Source organism: Saimiri boliviensis, chromosome 11 (genome assembly GCF_048565385.1).
Source record: "Saimiri boliviensis isolate mSaiBol1 chromosome 11, mSaiBol1.pri, whole genome shotgun sequence".
Taxonomy (NCBI): Eukaryota; Metazoa; Chordata; class Mammalia; order Primates; family Cebidae; genus Saimiri; species Saimiri boliviensis.
In genome coordinates, this window is record NC_133459.1 from 94,559,662 (window position 1) to 94,576,232 (window position 16,571).

General features: G+C 34.8%; 1 protein-coding gene across 1 annotated transcript in view; it reads right to left on the reverse strand.

The window, feature by feature from the left end:
- The window catches only part of MAN1A2 (mannosidase alpha class 1A member 2), a 165,303-nt gene that overhangs the window by 115,550 nt on the left and 33,182 nt on the right, over nt 1-16,571 (reverse strand). Inside the window, exons 2-3 of the mRNA XM_003933527.4 lie at nt 9,971-10,226; nt 6,863-6,959 (exon numbers count right to left, since the gene is read on the reverse strand). Of these exons, the coding sequence (XP_003933576.1) occupies nt 6,863-6,959; nt 9,971-10,226 (353 nt within the window). The remainder of the gene's footprint in view (nt 1-6,862; nt 6,960-9,970; nt 10,227-16,571) is intronic.

The window sequence follows — 16,571 nt, forward strand, 5'->3', positions numbered from 1 at the left end:
TTTTCATTATAAAAGGCCCACTTCATTCATATATTCACAATAAATTTGATCTTTCTCAAGAAATATTACTCTTGACTTGAAAGAAGAAACAGAAAAATCTAAATGGACAAACCAAAAAACAGAGAAAATAAAGAAGTTTTCAAAGAGCTACCCGCTATCAAAGTACCATACTCTGGAAGAGTCATAGAATGAATATTACCTTAAAGTTTTATACTTTTAGCTTTTATATTTAGCTCTGTGATCCATTTCCAGTTAATTTTTGTATACAATGTTGAAGAAAGAAACAAAGTCCATTGTTTTCCCAAAGTTCATTATTAATTTTTTTCATTATTAATTTTAAGGCTAACTCCTATTCTATACAAACTTTTATATAACACAGGGGAAAATATCTTAAAATTCAATTTGTAAATTCTGTATACCACTCATGGAAAAAAATCGAATTTACTAAGAAACATACACTACATCTGATCTCATTTGTGAGCACCAAGGGAATATTTAGGAGTAGACCTGCCAAGCTATACAGTAAGTTTATAAGAAACTGACAAACTGCTTTCCACAATGTGCCATTTTACACTCCCAATACAATTTGTAAGAGATATAGTTGCTCTAGCATCGTTGTCAATATTTAGTATTGTTGATCTTCAAATTTTAGACATGTTAATGGGTGTGTAGAAATACTGCCTTGCGGTATGAATTTTACTTTCCCTGCTTACTGATGTGTTTACTGATTCATATACCTCCTTGGGTGGGGAAATATTTATATATTCTGTATACAACCTTAAGTATGTATTTCAAGTATCTTCTCCAAGCCTGTTGTTTGCCTTTCCAATTTCCTGATGTCTTTGGGGAGCAGAAATCTTCAATTTTCATTAAGTTCAATTTACCAATATTTTTCTTTTATACTTGATGCTTTTTGTATTCTGAAAAATCCTTGCTTACCTCAAAGTCACAAGATATTCTCAAATATTTTCTACTGAAAGTTTTATACTTTTAGCTTTTCTATTTAGCTCTGTGATCCATTTCCAGTTAATTTTTGTATACAATGTTCAAGGAAGAGACAAAGTTCATTATTTTCTCATATAAATACATGGTTGCTCCAGCACCATTTGTTGGAAAGACTATCCTTTTAATCACTGAATTACCTCAGCATCTTTGTTGAAAATCAATTAACCATGTATGTGCACGTCTATTTCTATTCTTTTCCACAGATCTCTATGCCCATCATTACACTAAAACCATACTGTCCTCAATTGTAGCTTTACTGTAAATTATAAAATCAGGTAGTGCAAATCCTTCAGCTTTGTTTTAAAAAAAAATCACTTTGACTATTTTAAGTGCTTTCTATTTTTATAAGATTTTCGAATCAACTTGCCAATTTCTACAGAAAAGTTAGTGTCATTTTGATTGGACTGCTCTAAATTTAAACATAAATGTAGAAAAAATTAACATCCCAACAATAGTGAGTATTCAAATTCATGAACATGGCATTTCTCTCCATTAAGTCCTTTTAAATTCCTCTCAAAAACAACATGAAGTTTTTCAGTGTACAGGCTCTGTACATATTTTGTCAAATTCATACACATATAGTTCATATTTTTTGATGTTACTGCAAATGACACTATTTTTTAAATTGCATTTATAACCATTTGTTGCAAGTATACCAATACATATAATTGGTTTTGCATACTTGTAACCTGTAACATTTACTAAATTAGTTTATTTATTCTTCTATCCTTTTTTGGTACATTCCTTCAGATTCTTTCTATGGACAATTATGTTGACTAAAAACATAAAGACAGTTTCACTTCTTTATTTCCAGTCTTTATTTCTTGTTTTCCTTTTTTTCTTTCCCTGCATTAGTACACTGGCTAGAGTACAATGTTACATAAAAGTGAGAGAGTAGACACCTTTGCCTAGCTTGCAATCTTAGGGGAAAGCATCTAGTCTTTCAATAGTAAGTATGTGGGAGGTATTTTGTATTTTTTGCTTATTGTTGTTATTTTGAAATTCTCTTTATCAAACGGAAGAAATCCCGTTTCTAATTTAGTGTGCTAACAGTTTTTATCATGGATGAATATTAAATGTGATTAAATGCTTTTTCTCCAGCTACTGGGATGATCCTAAGATTTTTCTGTTTTATTATATTGGTATCTTAAATTACACTAACCAATTTCCAAATATAAAACCTACCATGTATCTCTATGATAAACTCCACTTAGTCATAGTTTAATATACAATAAGCCTTCAATATTCACCAGTTTCATATCCACAGGTTCAACCAACAGTGGATGAAATATTTTTTAAATAATTTTAAAATAATACAGCAATTAAAAAAATAAAAATTTTAAGATACAGCATAGCCACTATTTCTATTGTATTAGGTATTCCAAGTAATCTAAAGATAATTTTAAATATATGAGAGAATATGCTTAAGTTATATGCAAATATTATACACTATTTTATACAAGGGACTTGGGCCAACATCTGTGGATTTTGTTATTCTCTGAGGTCCTGAAATTAATCCTCCATGGATATTAAGGGACAACTGTATTACTGCATAAGATTTACTAAAATTTGGTTAAATATTTTTATGTCTATGTTCATAAGATACTGCTCTACAGTTTCCTTTTCTTATAAATATCTTTGTCTGGTTTTGATACTAAGGCTTTAGCGGTGTTCCTAAGAATACATCATCCTAAATGCATAAACACCTAACAAGAGTACCTCAAATTACATGAAGCAAAAAATTACAGAACTGAAAGAAATCCAAAATAAGAGTTGAAGACTTCAACATCCCTCTCTCAGTAACTGACAGAACTAGACAGGAAATCAACTAAGATAGAGATAGCCTGGACAACCCCATTAATCAATGGGATCTAACTGACATCAATAGAACATTCCACACAGTAACAGCAGAATATACAAATACCATTCTTTCTAAGCACAAATAGAAAATTCACCAAGACAAACCTGTGTCAGAAAGCAAATCAAAAACAATTTAAAATAATTAAAATTATGTGAAGTATATTCTCTAATCTTAATGGAATTAAAACGAGAAATCAAGAACAGGATTTTTTAAAACTCTAGATACTTAAACTTACTCAAGGAAAATTTTAAAACACTGAATGGAATGAAAATGAAAATATATCAAAACCTCAGGAATGCAGCTAAAGCAGCAGTTAGAAAGTATATAGTAATAAATACATTAGAAAAGAGGATCTCTGGTCAATAATCTAGGCTTCTACTTAAAAATATTAGAAAAACAAGAGCAAAATCACCCAAATCATGCAAAAGAAGAAAACAATAAAGAGTAAAAATTAATAAATGAAAACACGAAGAAAATATTACAAAGATCAATGAATCTAAAAGTTGTTTCTTTGAAAAGATCAATACAATTAATAAACTTCTGGCAGGACAAGAAAAGAGACAAAACATAAATCACTATTATCAGAAATGAAAGGGGAGTATTACTACAGCTGCCACAGACATTCAAATGATAAGGCAATACTCCAAACAATTCGATGCATATAAAATCAGTAACTTAGATAAAACCAGACCAATTCCTCAAAAACCACAAATTAACAAAACTCACTCAAGAAGAAGCACATAAACTGAATGGTCCTTAATGTAAGAGAAATTAAGTTTGTAGTTCAAAAACCTTCAAAAAAAAAAAAAAAAAATCCGAGATCCAAGTGGTTTCTTCAGCAAAATATAGTAAACATTTAAGAAAAAAATAAAACCAATCCTAAACAATCTCATCCAGAAAACTGAAAAGCAGAGAACACTTCCCAAATCATTTTATGAGTCCGGCATTACTCTGATACCAAAACAAGACGAATATAAGAAAAGTACAGAACAATATCTCTCATTAACATAAAAGCAAAAATCTTCAAAATATGTGAAAATCAAATCACAGTTAAGTCAGAAGTAACAAAAGAAATTTATTTACATATAAATATATTCACACACACCCCTGAAAAATAAAAAGCACCCTTCAAAAAGCATTGCAAAGTCAAAGAATACTCTTTTTCCAAATCAAAATAATTCTTCTACATGAAAAAAGACCTATCCCTAACAAAACTTTCTATTCTCCAGAATATCTCAATAGAAAGAATTCATTCTGCTTTTTTTTTTTTTTTTTTTTTTTTTTTTTTTAGTGAAAAGGTTTTGCTATGTTACCCAGGTTGGGGCACGGTGGCTATTCACAGGCATCATGATCATGGTGCCCTGTGGCCTTGGACTCCTGGCCCTGTGCGATCCTCCTGTCTCAACCTTCTGAGGAGTTAGGACTATGTGCCACTGTACCCAGCCATTCTAAGTATTAATCACTGTTAGAATAATTAGTATCAGTGCTAACTTACATCCAGCAACACTTCTCTCTCCCCTCTCCTGGCTCCAGAGCCAGGCCCTCACTGAGAAAAATAAGAAGAACATATCACCATCCTCCTAAGTACAGCATTTTGGTTCAGCAACTGGCACAAAACCCAATAAGGGACAAAAAGAAATAATGAGTCTTTCAATTCTATTTCTAAGACAACCAAGAGCTCTCTTCTCTACAATGTTCTCTTTCCTACAGATGAGGTAGTACGAAGATATGAAGCTTCAAACTGTTGCAGCCATCCTGCTAAGAAACCAGCTTGATGATATAAACTACACAGGAAAACAGAAGAGATAAAGTAAAAAAAAGGCTCAGGTAGAATCGGGTATACATCAGGAATTCATTTGGCTGATTAAGTTCCCTTTTTCATTGAAGCCATTTTCCAATAGATTTTCTGTTTTCTACACATAAAGAGGACTCTGATGCTAAGAACCAACTGGACAGAACTCAGAGGAGCCACTATCTCAGTTACCTGTATAAAAGAACTATTTAATTATCAAGGCTAACAAAATGGGGCAAGTTTTAAGTTCATGTTTTCCCTAAAATCTAGAATACTAAAAGCAAAGGTTCAATACCCACTCTTATGTTACTACAGTAACAGAGGCTCTAAGATTCTGATTCAGAAAAGGCACACTAAATTGGAGATGTCAAATGAGAAACTGAGAACTAATTACTACCCTTCTCTTAGACTTTTTTTTATTTTTTAAAAAAAGAAAACATAAAAAAATTGTATTTTTAAAAAAACTCAAATTGTACTTACTGGCAAGAATTTGAGATACACAAAAGGAAGAGAGTAGGAAACGAAGTATAAAAAATTAAAGTATAAAAAATGATCCTTTAACTAACTGCATAGCTATAAACATAAGACAAAACATAATTATGGATCTTATTCCTACTTAGGTTATCTGGCTGGAAAAGAAACTGTAACCACTTAAAAATTTAATAAAAAATAATAAGCACCTAATTTAGAGTATTGAAAATTCTGCAGATTTTTACTTTTTCTACCATTTCATTATGATTTCCTTCTCACAATAGATGTTTCCCAAACATCTAAATTAATTTTCTTCTACCTTCAAAGTTTACTAAAGCAGCAATATTTATTTGGTAAACAGACAGGACCAGTATCTATTTGATAAATATTAATACATTAGATGTTCTTACAAACATCATTTGAAAAAAGTAAAAAATTAAAATTCAATTCTTATTTTCAATACATTTTTATACTCCAATTTTTTTTAAAGGCTCACAATTTACCAGAGTTTAACATAAAGGAATAGTTACTTGAAGGGAGGATCTAACGTATATTGACCACTAAACATAACGTCTTTAGTGCCCTAATGCCTCATATCATGACAACAAAGCAGTAAGAACTTGCCAGTCTGAAACGCTGCTAATACACTTTATTTCATTACATGATAGCTGATAAATTAAATAACATATTATGAAGTCTCTGGTACTCACTGATTACCTAAAGGAAACTTTTTTCCTTTACTCCTTATCACATCTCCCAAACCCCACAGAAATTATTAAGACATTTGCTTTTTTGACCAAGAAAAGCAACAATGAACAAATTATAAGGGAAATCACAGTATTAGAAAAATCCTTCTCTAGTGTCAAAAAGAAAATTGCTGTTATTTGAATGACTGTGATGGTTTACTACAGGTGATAAAGAAAATCAGATTGCATATAACTAGTTTGTTTCTTTTTAGCCCATTAAAATTTTCTGGCCTTCATCTATCATTACTTAAAAGATAATCATCAAGTCACATTAAGAAGCATTTAAAATGGGGGAAGGAGTGAGGACTACAAAGAGCAGCTTAACAATTCTCAGGACTTATCTTTGGGTTTAGTAAACATTGTTAGTTAAATTAGTTAAGTAAGTTAACTTACTCTTTGAGTAAGTTAAACTGGGAAGTTTTATAAGTGAACTGAGTTGAAAGAAGGTAGAATGAACAAACTCAAGACGAACACAACTCTTCCCCAAACCTCCATTCACAGAACACATTGTTAATGTTTCCTTAAGAACTGTGCATGTACAACATAACCCACTGAATTCAGTAACCCAATCACCCTGGGTATGTCACTTTTTTAGAAAAATGTACACAGGACTACAAGAATTTCCTATCCCTCCCCTCTTCCTCTGTAATGTGAGTATCAGAATAGGTATTATGTTGAAAAAAAAAAAATGACAATAGGTGCTTACCTTTCCTGACGCTGAAGAAAAAAAATGCCGAAAAAAAGCTTTAAAACACTCAGATAAATGACTAAAGCCTCCATATGCAAACAGAAAATCTACCACATATCTGTGTACTCCAAAGCAACTGGAACTTAATGGTGACGGACACTTGCGAAATTCATACCTGTTTCTAAAAACTGTAGTTCCACAGAAACGCTCAGATTTTTTAAAGTACTTTAAAAAGTTACATCTTGTTTTAAAAGATGGAGGTAGAAAATGGAAATAGTAATTAGAAAAAGTAAACTTACCAAATATGTTAGTGGAGTGTCCTTTCCTTGCAATAGGTCTGAGTTCATTATGTCCCCACCCATATGTCCTGTAGTTATCCCAGGCATGTTTCATCATCTGAAAAGAGAAAAATTATAAGCCATGAATTTAAATTTTTCACAGACTGTTACTTTTATTTCACATAATTTTGGGTTCTATTACTATATCCTTGCCCATTCTTCTAGATCAGGCATCCCCAAACTGCGGCCCGCAGGCCACATGCGGCCCCCTGAGGCCATTTATCCGGCCCTCCGCCGCACTTCAGGAAGGGGCACCTCTTGCATTGGTGGTCAGTGAGAGGAGCACAGTATGTGGCGGCCCTCCAATGGTCTGAGGGACAGTGAACTGGCCCCCTGTGTAAAAAGTTTGGGGACGCCTGTTCTAGATCTACATTAGTATATTATCCAATTAACATTTGTATCAGTAAGAAAACACCCATAACTATGTTTAATCTCATCTATATAATGGGAAAAAAACATGGGTATAATAGACAAGTCCTTTTTCTTCGGGAGGTACATATCTGTTTAGCATTCTTTCCTTTTAAGAAATGTCAGTCTTTTGGGGAACAAGCTCCCCCTCTTCCTCACATACAACAGAGCTGTCAATCAAGAGGCTCTGTTTCTACCACCAATTAATCCAGCCTAGCTAGAAAACCCCTTATCCTTAGACCAGAGATCAACAAACTAACTCTGCTGTTATAGCACAAAAGCAGTCCCAGGCAATATGTAAGTAAACTGACACAATTGGGTTCAAGTTAAAATTTATTTTTAAAAAACAGACAGAAAGCACAATTTGGCCCACAGGCTGTAGCTGTCAACCCCTGCCCTAGACAAAGTGATTGGATACATGTGATTCAAGCAGGAACAATTACGTCCTTTTTACACATACTGTTATAGACACCAGGAGATAGAGGGACTTTTTTATTCTGCAATCTCATGGTCTACGTAATATATAATTCTGGAGCTGATAATGGCTCTCTCGCAACATAGAGAAACTAGCAAAAGGAAAGAGACAGAGTCACATGCCTAATACTGACAGTATTATCTACAGACTTGGATTCAGCCAAACTTGAAGCCCTTGTTTAGAGCCATCAAACCAATAAATACTTTTTGTATCACTTAGTTTGAGCTGAGTGTGTTGCAACCCAAGGGCTTTTGGGCTATACAATAGCAGAGTATTTAATTGTGTATCAGATGAATTATATAATAGTAGACTGTGGTATAACAAAAGTCTATACATTTAACAGCATACTATTCATTAAACATTTCCCAATTTGCTTTATGTAGCCAGCATTAATCAGACACCAAAATCAAGCAAAGATATTACAAGAAAACTCAAAACCAATGTATCTCAAGAACACAGATGCAAAATTCCTTAATAAAAATTAGCAACATCTAAGGAGGATACTATATCATGACAAAGTGGAGTTAATTTAACCCAGGAATATAAGATTAATCTAACATCCAAAAACCAATGTAATTTACCATGTTAACAGAATAAAGAGGAAAAAATCATAGTCATCTAGAGAAAAATGAAGACAAAGCATCTGACAAAATTCAACACTCATTCAAGATAAAACTCGCAGTAAACTACAACTACAATGAGACATTCTCAACCTAATAAACAGCATCTTTAAAAAACCTACAGTTGACACATCATAGTTAATGGCAAAAGACTAAATACTTAACCCCTAAAGTTGGGAACAAACTTGGTATGTCCATTCTCCCCACTTATTTTCAACAATGTACTAGAACTCCTAGCCACTGCAGTACAAGAAAAAATAAATAAATAAAAATCAATAAGGAAAAAGGAAAAGTAACTCTTCACAGAAGACATGACTATGTATAAGAAAAATTACAAGCAATCTACAAAAAAAGCTGTAAGAATTAATAAATGATTTCAGTAAAATAACAGGATAAAAGTTTGCCAAACTAAAACATATTTATATGTGCTGAGTTCCGTGAGTACTTCTGGTGAATCACTGAACCTGAGGATCATCTGGAGGTCCCCTGAACACACATGGTTATCTATCTGAATTATGTTTATTTGAAAAAAAGTATTTCAGTAACTTGTAATGACATCTGAAAAAAAGCAAGTCAGGTATCTGAAAAAAAAATCTATCACTCTCTCTCCCAACACTGTCCAAAGGAAGTGCTATAAGCAGTCTACATATTAAAAAGACTCTCGAGGTGAGGTAAAATCAGAACACAGATCTATTTCTACTCCATCGAGGTAAAGGTTTTATAATAATTCATAAGGCTAAGCTTAAAATATCTGCTATACCTTCCATATCCATTACTAGAATATATCCAAATAGATATTTGACTATTTGAACTTAATTTATCTTAGTAACAATTAAACCTTCTAAAATACTGCTGGTGCAATTACACTCTGATAAAAATATTTTTCTTCACAGACAGTATAATCACAAACTCCACCCAGAATTTTCAGGAGTTCTAATTAACAAAGTTTAATTCAAATATTCATTAGATTTTTCCCATCTGGTATTCTCTTTACCTTTAAGTAATTATAGAACAACAAACTGAAAGACTTCCGAGGCTAAATAAAGAATTTTGAAATCAATTCTTTCCCATTCTTCAATCCATGGAGACTCTGGAAGAAACGTGGCTAATCTACAGTATAGTTGAGGGGTATCATGACATGTTGTTTAAAAAATTGGAGATACAACGCTAACTCTTTAGAAACATGTTTATGAGGGGATCTGCGTAGTATCTGGCAGAGTCCCTTTTAACTGAACATTTAAGAAACTGCTTAGGTCAATGTTAAGTTATATACATATATATTATTTATAAAATGCTGAATTTCAAAAGATCTCTTAACAAAGAATGAGTGGCACCAATCCAAATGTTATATAAAAAGCTTATAAGTGTCCAATAATTATATTATAATCAACATTAAAAAAAAAAAGAGTTCTAGTCCTTACGAAAGGATCAACCTGTAAACTCTACCACAACTATGACACAAGAACAAAAAGATCAAAACATGACACCACAGACGATATATATCTGTTTATATCCAGTCAAATACAAATCCATAAACACTCCATATCACAAAACTCAGCTTATTACCTCTTTAATTTTTTCCCTTTTCTCTCTTATGTCATTATCTTCTGGGTCTCCACCACTTATTCCTACAAGGTTGGGAATAGGGACTGGCGGCAGTGGCTTGTTCTCTTTTATCTTCATTTCTTGGACTACCTTATTTTTCTCTGTCTGAATTTCTGCTCGAATTTCCTCTTTTGACTTTCTTAATTTTTCTTTTGCTTCTTCCAAGGCCTTCTCATGATCAGCTCGAATTTTATTTCTCAGACGTTCTTCTTCTTCCCTGTGAGGAAAGGAGGAAATAAAACGTAAGAGTGAGCCTACTTAAGAATGTCAACCTTTAAATGTAAAACATAAAGTTCTCTCCATTAAGCCCAGAGACTTGTTTTCTACTTTTGCCATTAAAAGTGAAGAATTATCAGTGAGAGAGATTCAGATATGGTATGAGAAAGAAAATGAACCCTGGATGCCTAAGATCAAACTCTCTTTATAATCTCTTTATAAGATTTCCAGACTAAGAGCAGAGAAAACAGTAACTTATCCATAGACAGCTGCAAAAAATAGACACCAGTGAAAACTAAATGGAGGAGAGAAAATAAAAATAGAGTAAGTATCAGAGAAGAGACAAAAATATAAACATAGGGCCAAAGAAAAAGAGGAAAAGATAAGAGAACAGAAAGTTTTTCATTTATATAGTGCACCATATGCTTCTAAAACCTTTAAATTTTCAAAAGTACATAGATATTATAATGTAACATGCCCAACAGATATGGGTATAATTACTTAAAACTCTCTTGAACCCTTGTTAAAAACAGATTCCAATTTAGTAGATCTATACATAACCCATGAATCTGTACCATGAGGGGCTCCTCAGATGATTCTGGTGTACACGCAGATTTGGAAATCACTACTGCAGTGGATACCTACTCAGTTTTCTATCCAGTCCTACTTTTGTGAAAGAGAGTTCAATATTCCCTCTATAGTCACACTAACCCACAGGAATGAATACAAGAGTGTACTTCCTGTAAACCATTCTTTTCCAAATCAACCAACCAACAATATCTACTCTAAGGGTAAACACCTAACCCAACAATCACTAGAGTCACCTCTCCAGAAATTTAATTCAGACTCTCCAGATGCCTGAACTTATAACATTGCTAGTGAGAATGTGAAATGGTGTAAATTTTTCCACTTTGGAAAAGTTTGTGTTGTTTTTTTTAAAAAAAAAAAAAAAACTAGAGATTTAACTATCATAGAATCCTACAAACGCACTTTGGGGCATTTATCTCAAGGAAATAAAAGCTTATGTTCATTAAAAAAAAAAAAAACTATATACAAGCTGGTCACAAAAGACAAATACTGTATGATTCCACTTGTAGAAGGTACTTAAAGAAGGCAAAATCCTAGAGACAAAAAATAGAATGGTGGTAAGCCAGCCGGCCAGAAATGGATAATGAGAAGTTATTGTTTAGTGGGTACTGAGTTTCAGGTCTGCAAAATGAAAACAGTTCTGGAAATGGATGCAGTTATGACTGTATAATAATATAATGTATTTAATAGTATTAAACTGTATAAAATGGTTAAGATGGTAAATATTATGTTAATTGTATTTTACCATAATAAAAATAAACTGGAGGAAAAAGGACTATACACCACGTTTATAGAAGCTTAATCCATGATAGACAAAAACTGAAAACAATCCAGATATCCTCCAACAAGCAAATGGTTAAACAAAACTGTGGTATATCCACACTATGGAACACTACTCGGCAATAAAAAGGAGTGAATTATTTATAAACACTCCTTAAATGAATCTCAAAGGCATTCTTATTTGAGTGAAAGAAGCCAGTTTCAAAAGATTACACACCATATGATTCCATTTATATGACATTCTCAAAAAAGACAAAAAAGAGAGACGGTGAATAGATTAGTGGTAGCCAGGAGTTACGGATGGGGGAGGAGTTAACTATAAAGGAATAACGCGAGTTTTTTTGATGACAGAATTGTTACATATATAATTATGACGGTGGTTACATGAATGGTGCATGTGTTGAATCATAAACCTGTATGCCAAAAGAAAAATTTACAACCTAATATTATCTAGTATTAACAATTAGATGTTAAACATCAGAGAAAAAAAAAACTGGATTATTAGCAATGAGAAGGTGCTGATAAGGAGAAAGAAAGGGAGAGGGAGATGCTGCAGGCTAGACAGTCAGTAATATGCAAGGTCATTCACCAGGGAGGAAGAATCCATGGGGCCTACAGACAGACTGGATGAATGTCGGAGGAACAGAGCAGGGAGCCAAGGTTGGCCCCTGAATGAATCCAAGAGGAACTGACGTGAGGCCTGATCTGTTCAGAAGACTCAGGCAGACACGGGCATCATCAGCACACAGGTGCTGAATGAAGTCTTATATAAGATATCCAAGGCAGATAGACCCAAGAGCCTTCCAATCCCAGCCCCACATTTTACCAACAGAAAAACACTGTGTTACTATCCCCAGAGAACAGATCAGAATCCATCTATGCTAATCAAGTATTTCCCAGCTGCCCTTTCAGCTAAAGGTAGCCACAAAACCCCATTTCAACCAAAGAGAATAAACGGAACTACCAGGAAATGTTTTCCTTTATGGATTAACAAATGGACAGAAACAGCTGAGAAAACAGCCTTTAGTCGCTAAGTCTAAACCTATCCAACCACCTATTCCTGTCTTCAAAGGTATGTGAAGCCTAAAGCTAAGACAGCCATTTTGCAATCAAGATACAATAAGCCTGAGGTCAAATGGCCAACATAGTTCAGGACAGAGGAGAAAGAGGGAAAGTGCCTGGAGTTACTACCACACCCCTCAATTGTCCCCAGATTTCAGATTCTACAGAGTAACTACATCAGTGGGTATTCTGTCATTTCCAGCTGAGAATGTCCCCAACTCACCCACTCATTTCGAAAGCATGCACAAAGATTCAGAAAAACAAAGACCTGGAAATGGGCCCCAAGGAAGAGCAACATCAAACAGAGAGGAGTGGCTCTTTCAAGGGTAATTTTCTGTCCTGATGACAAATGGGGAGGTTTCTTCAGGAAAACAAGCTTTCCATTTCTATTTCCAAGTATCATGTTATCCCCAAGTTACTGTTAAATGGCATGTGGAAGCCCCCAACCATGTTTGCAATAGCTCGTATGTTAAAACTCCAAAAGCATCTTTACCTACCAGTGAACTCCAAAAGCATCTTTACCTACCAGTGAACTTCCATGAACAGGTAGAACAGGAAGTTCAGAACAGTGAACTTCCATCACTTTGTAGAGCCTACACTGAGGAGAGCAAGACATACATGCCACAAAACATCCCAAATCCCCTTACAGAGTTTCACCATGCACATGGGCATTTTTAAAGCCCTGAGAAGTTCTGCAATAGAGTTGTCTAACACAACACTTCTTAAACTTACTTAGTCATAGTCCTCCTTTTCTGCATGCTCCTTTTAGCGAGTGATGGAACCACAATAAGGCTACTGTCATGCCTCACCTAAACTATTGTCATAGGCTTCCCATAGTCTTCACACATTCACCCTCCAACCACTCCCCTACCCACCCACCCACAAGCTGTTCTCTATCCATACTATAGACCCAATGTGCTTTCTGAAATTATTCATACTATGCCTTTTTCTCACTTAAAACACTTTATGGCTTTCCTTATCCTGAAGAATTCTATTATATTACAGCCTATTAAGGAATTCTGTATAAGATGCTTTTTACCTATCCCTCAAGCTTCATCTCACACACACTCCTCCAGCTCTCCATTCTATAGCCACATACCTTCTTTCAGTTCTTTTTTTTTTTTTTTTGAGACAGAGTCTTGCTCTTTCACCCAGGCTGGGGTGCAGTGGTGGGATCTTGGCTCACTGCAACCTCTACCTCCCAAGTTCAAGCAATTCTCCTGCCTCAGCCTCCTGAACAGCTGGGACTACAGGCAGGTGCTGCCACACCCGGCTAATTTTTTGTATTTTAGTAGAGATGGGGTTTCACCGTGTTGCTCAGGCTGGTCGCAAACTCCACAGCTCAGGCAATCCGCCCACCTTGGCCTCCCAGAGTGTTGAGATTACAGGCATAAACCACCACGCCTGGCTACCTTCTTTCAGTACTTTTACACACCATTTTCTTTCCCACCAACAGCCCCATATGCATGAGTTTTCCTCTGCTCAAAACACTCTTATAATTTGTTCTTTACCTTCAAATCATTGATCAATTGTAACTTCTTCAGGTAAATCCTAGATTGGACAAATCTCCCTAATATACAGTCTGATGGCACCACGTGTCTTTCCTTCATAGTACTTAATCACATGTGATTCTTTGAGTAATGTCTGTCTCTCCTGATAGAACTTAACTCCATTAAGTTCAGGGACCCTATCTGATTTTTGTTCCAATGTATCCCTCAATGTGTAGCACAACATCTGGTATATAACTGGTGTTTAGAAATATTAAAATGCATCTGGGTGCGGTCATGCCTTTAATCCCAGCACTTTGGGAGGCCAAGGCGGGCGGATCACTAGGTCAGGAGTTCGAGACCAACCTGACCAACATAGTGAAACCCCGTCTCTACTAAAAATACAATAATTTAGCCAGGCGTGGTGGTGCATGCCTGTAATCCCAGGTACTCGGGGAGGCTGAGGCAGGAGAATCACTTGAACCTGCGAGACGGAGGTTGCAGTGATCCAAGATTGCACCATTGCACTCCAGCCTGGACAGTAAGAGTGAAACTCCGTCTCAATAAATAAATAAATAAATAAATAAATAAATAAATAAATAAATAAATAAATATTAAATGCAAACACAGATTCTAAGCCCTATCTGAAGCGATTATGATATTAAAAGTCTATAGACCATCATGAGGCGACAGTCAAAAGAGCTATAAGGCTAGGCATGGTGCCTCATGCCTGTAATCCCACCATTCTGGGTGGCCGAAGCAGGTGGATCACCTGAGGTCAGGAGTTCGAGACCAGGCTAGCCAACATGGTGAAATCTCATCTCTACTAAAAATACAAAAATTAGCCAGGTGTGGTGGTGGGCGCCTATAATCCCAGCTACTTGGCAGGCTGAGGCAGGAGAACTGCTTGAACCTGGAAGGCGGAGGTTGCAGTGAGCCAAGATCGCACTATTGCACTCCAGCCTGGGCAACAAGAGTGAAACTCTGTCTCAAAAAAAAAAAAAAAAAAAAAAAGTTGTAAACAGCAGCTCTGACTACAGGGTAAGCAATACAAATGCATGTAAATATTAAAATCCATATTAAAATTAATGACATGGTGTTATGGTGAAACCCCTTAATAACACCGCCATGTGACAGGTTTCTATTTTCACTTACAATTGCTATAAACTTTGTGTTAGCATCCGTTGTTCCTCCACAGGTGAAAAGCGCATTTGATAGCAACATGCGTGTGTAAATAATTCACAAATGACATAATTTTATAACTATTTTTAAAAATAAAATATTGAATCCTCCGAATTTTTGCTCCAAAGGAAAGCTTCAGCCATCTTATCCCACCTGTTTTTAAGGCAGTCAAACTTTGTTCATCAGAACCTACACGGTTGCAATATTGTGAAGAGCCCTACTCTAACATATTTTGTAAATCTAAGTAATCTACAGATTTATTTTTATTTGTCCCTCAAAAAGCACTATTTGCTTAAGAGTTTAGTGAGTAAACGCACTATTTCAGAAGAACCAATATCAACTAGAGGGCAAGAAAAGATTAACCAGACTGCTCCTAAAAGAAACTCCAGAGTCCCAGGAAATTCAGTCAGACCTCCTGTTAACTGGGTTCCAAGAGGAAACATTTTGCCCTTAGAAAAAAAGTATACTTAACCCAAAAATCAGGAGACAAAGATTTTAGTTCCAGCTGTGCTCATGCCTCACCCTACAACCTGGAATAATCTCACACACACACACACACACACACACACACACACACACACACACAGAAAGAGAGAGAGAGAGAGAGAGAGAGAGAGATCTAAGATTAGTACTTTCATCAACAAAGATAGGAAAACATACACTACTCTGACTATACCACTTTAAAAGTACTGTAACTCTTTTTTGCTAAGTACTTCCTTCTACTTCCTTTTACTTGGACTAAAGTAAAAAGTAATTCTATACACATGTAAGCCATTAATAATTTCAATCCTTCTAACCTCTCTGTCCCAAATTACAAGTGAATGCAGCAATCCTTACAACTACCAAAGCAAATAATATACTTTATTTCCTTTTTTCCTTGAGTATCTTTTCACAATGATCATTTAGTAGCACTATGAACTTTCTTGCTAGTTTTCTTCTCTATATGACTCAAAATTTTATTTTCATTTTGATCTGCATACAAATGGTTCCTCAAATTCTACCTTAGCAGCCAAATTTCAAGATTTTTAAATCATACCAGCTGGGTCACTTCTTTAGGGGTTTTATTTTCACTTGGATGATCGCTCTCTTATCTATATATTCTTAAGATTTTTCTTTTAACTTTGGTATCTTCAACAGATAATCATGTTAGACTTTCACTTGTAAACATCCTTCCTTTTTATCAGTGGCTTGTATCTTCCTGTGTAGTAAAGAATTTGGCCTTGCCCGAAGAGAAGTCTCATCATTGA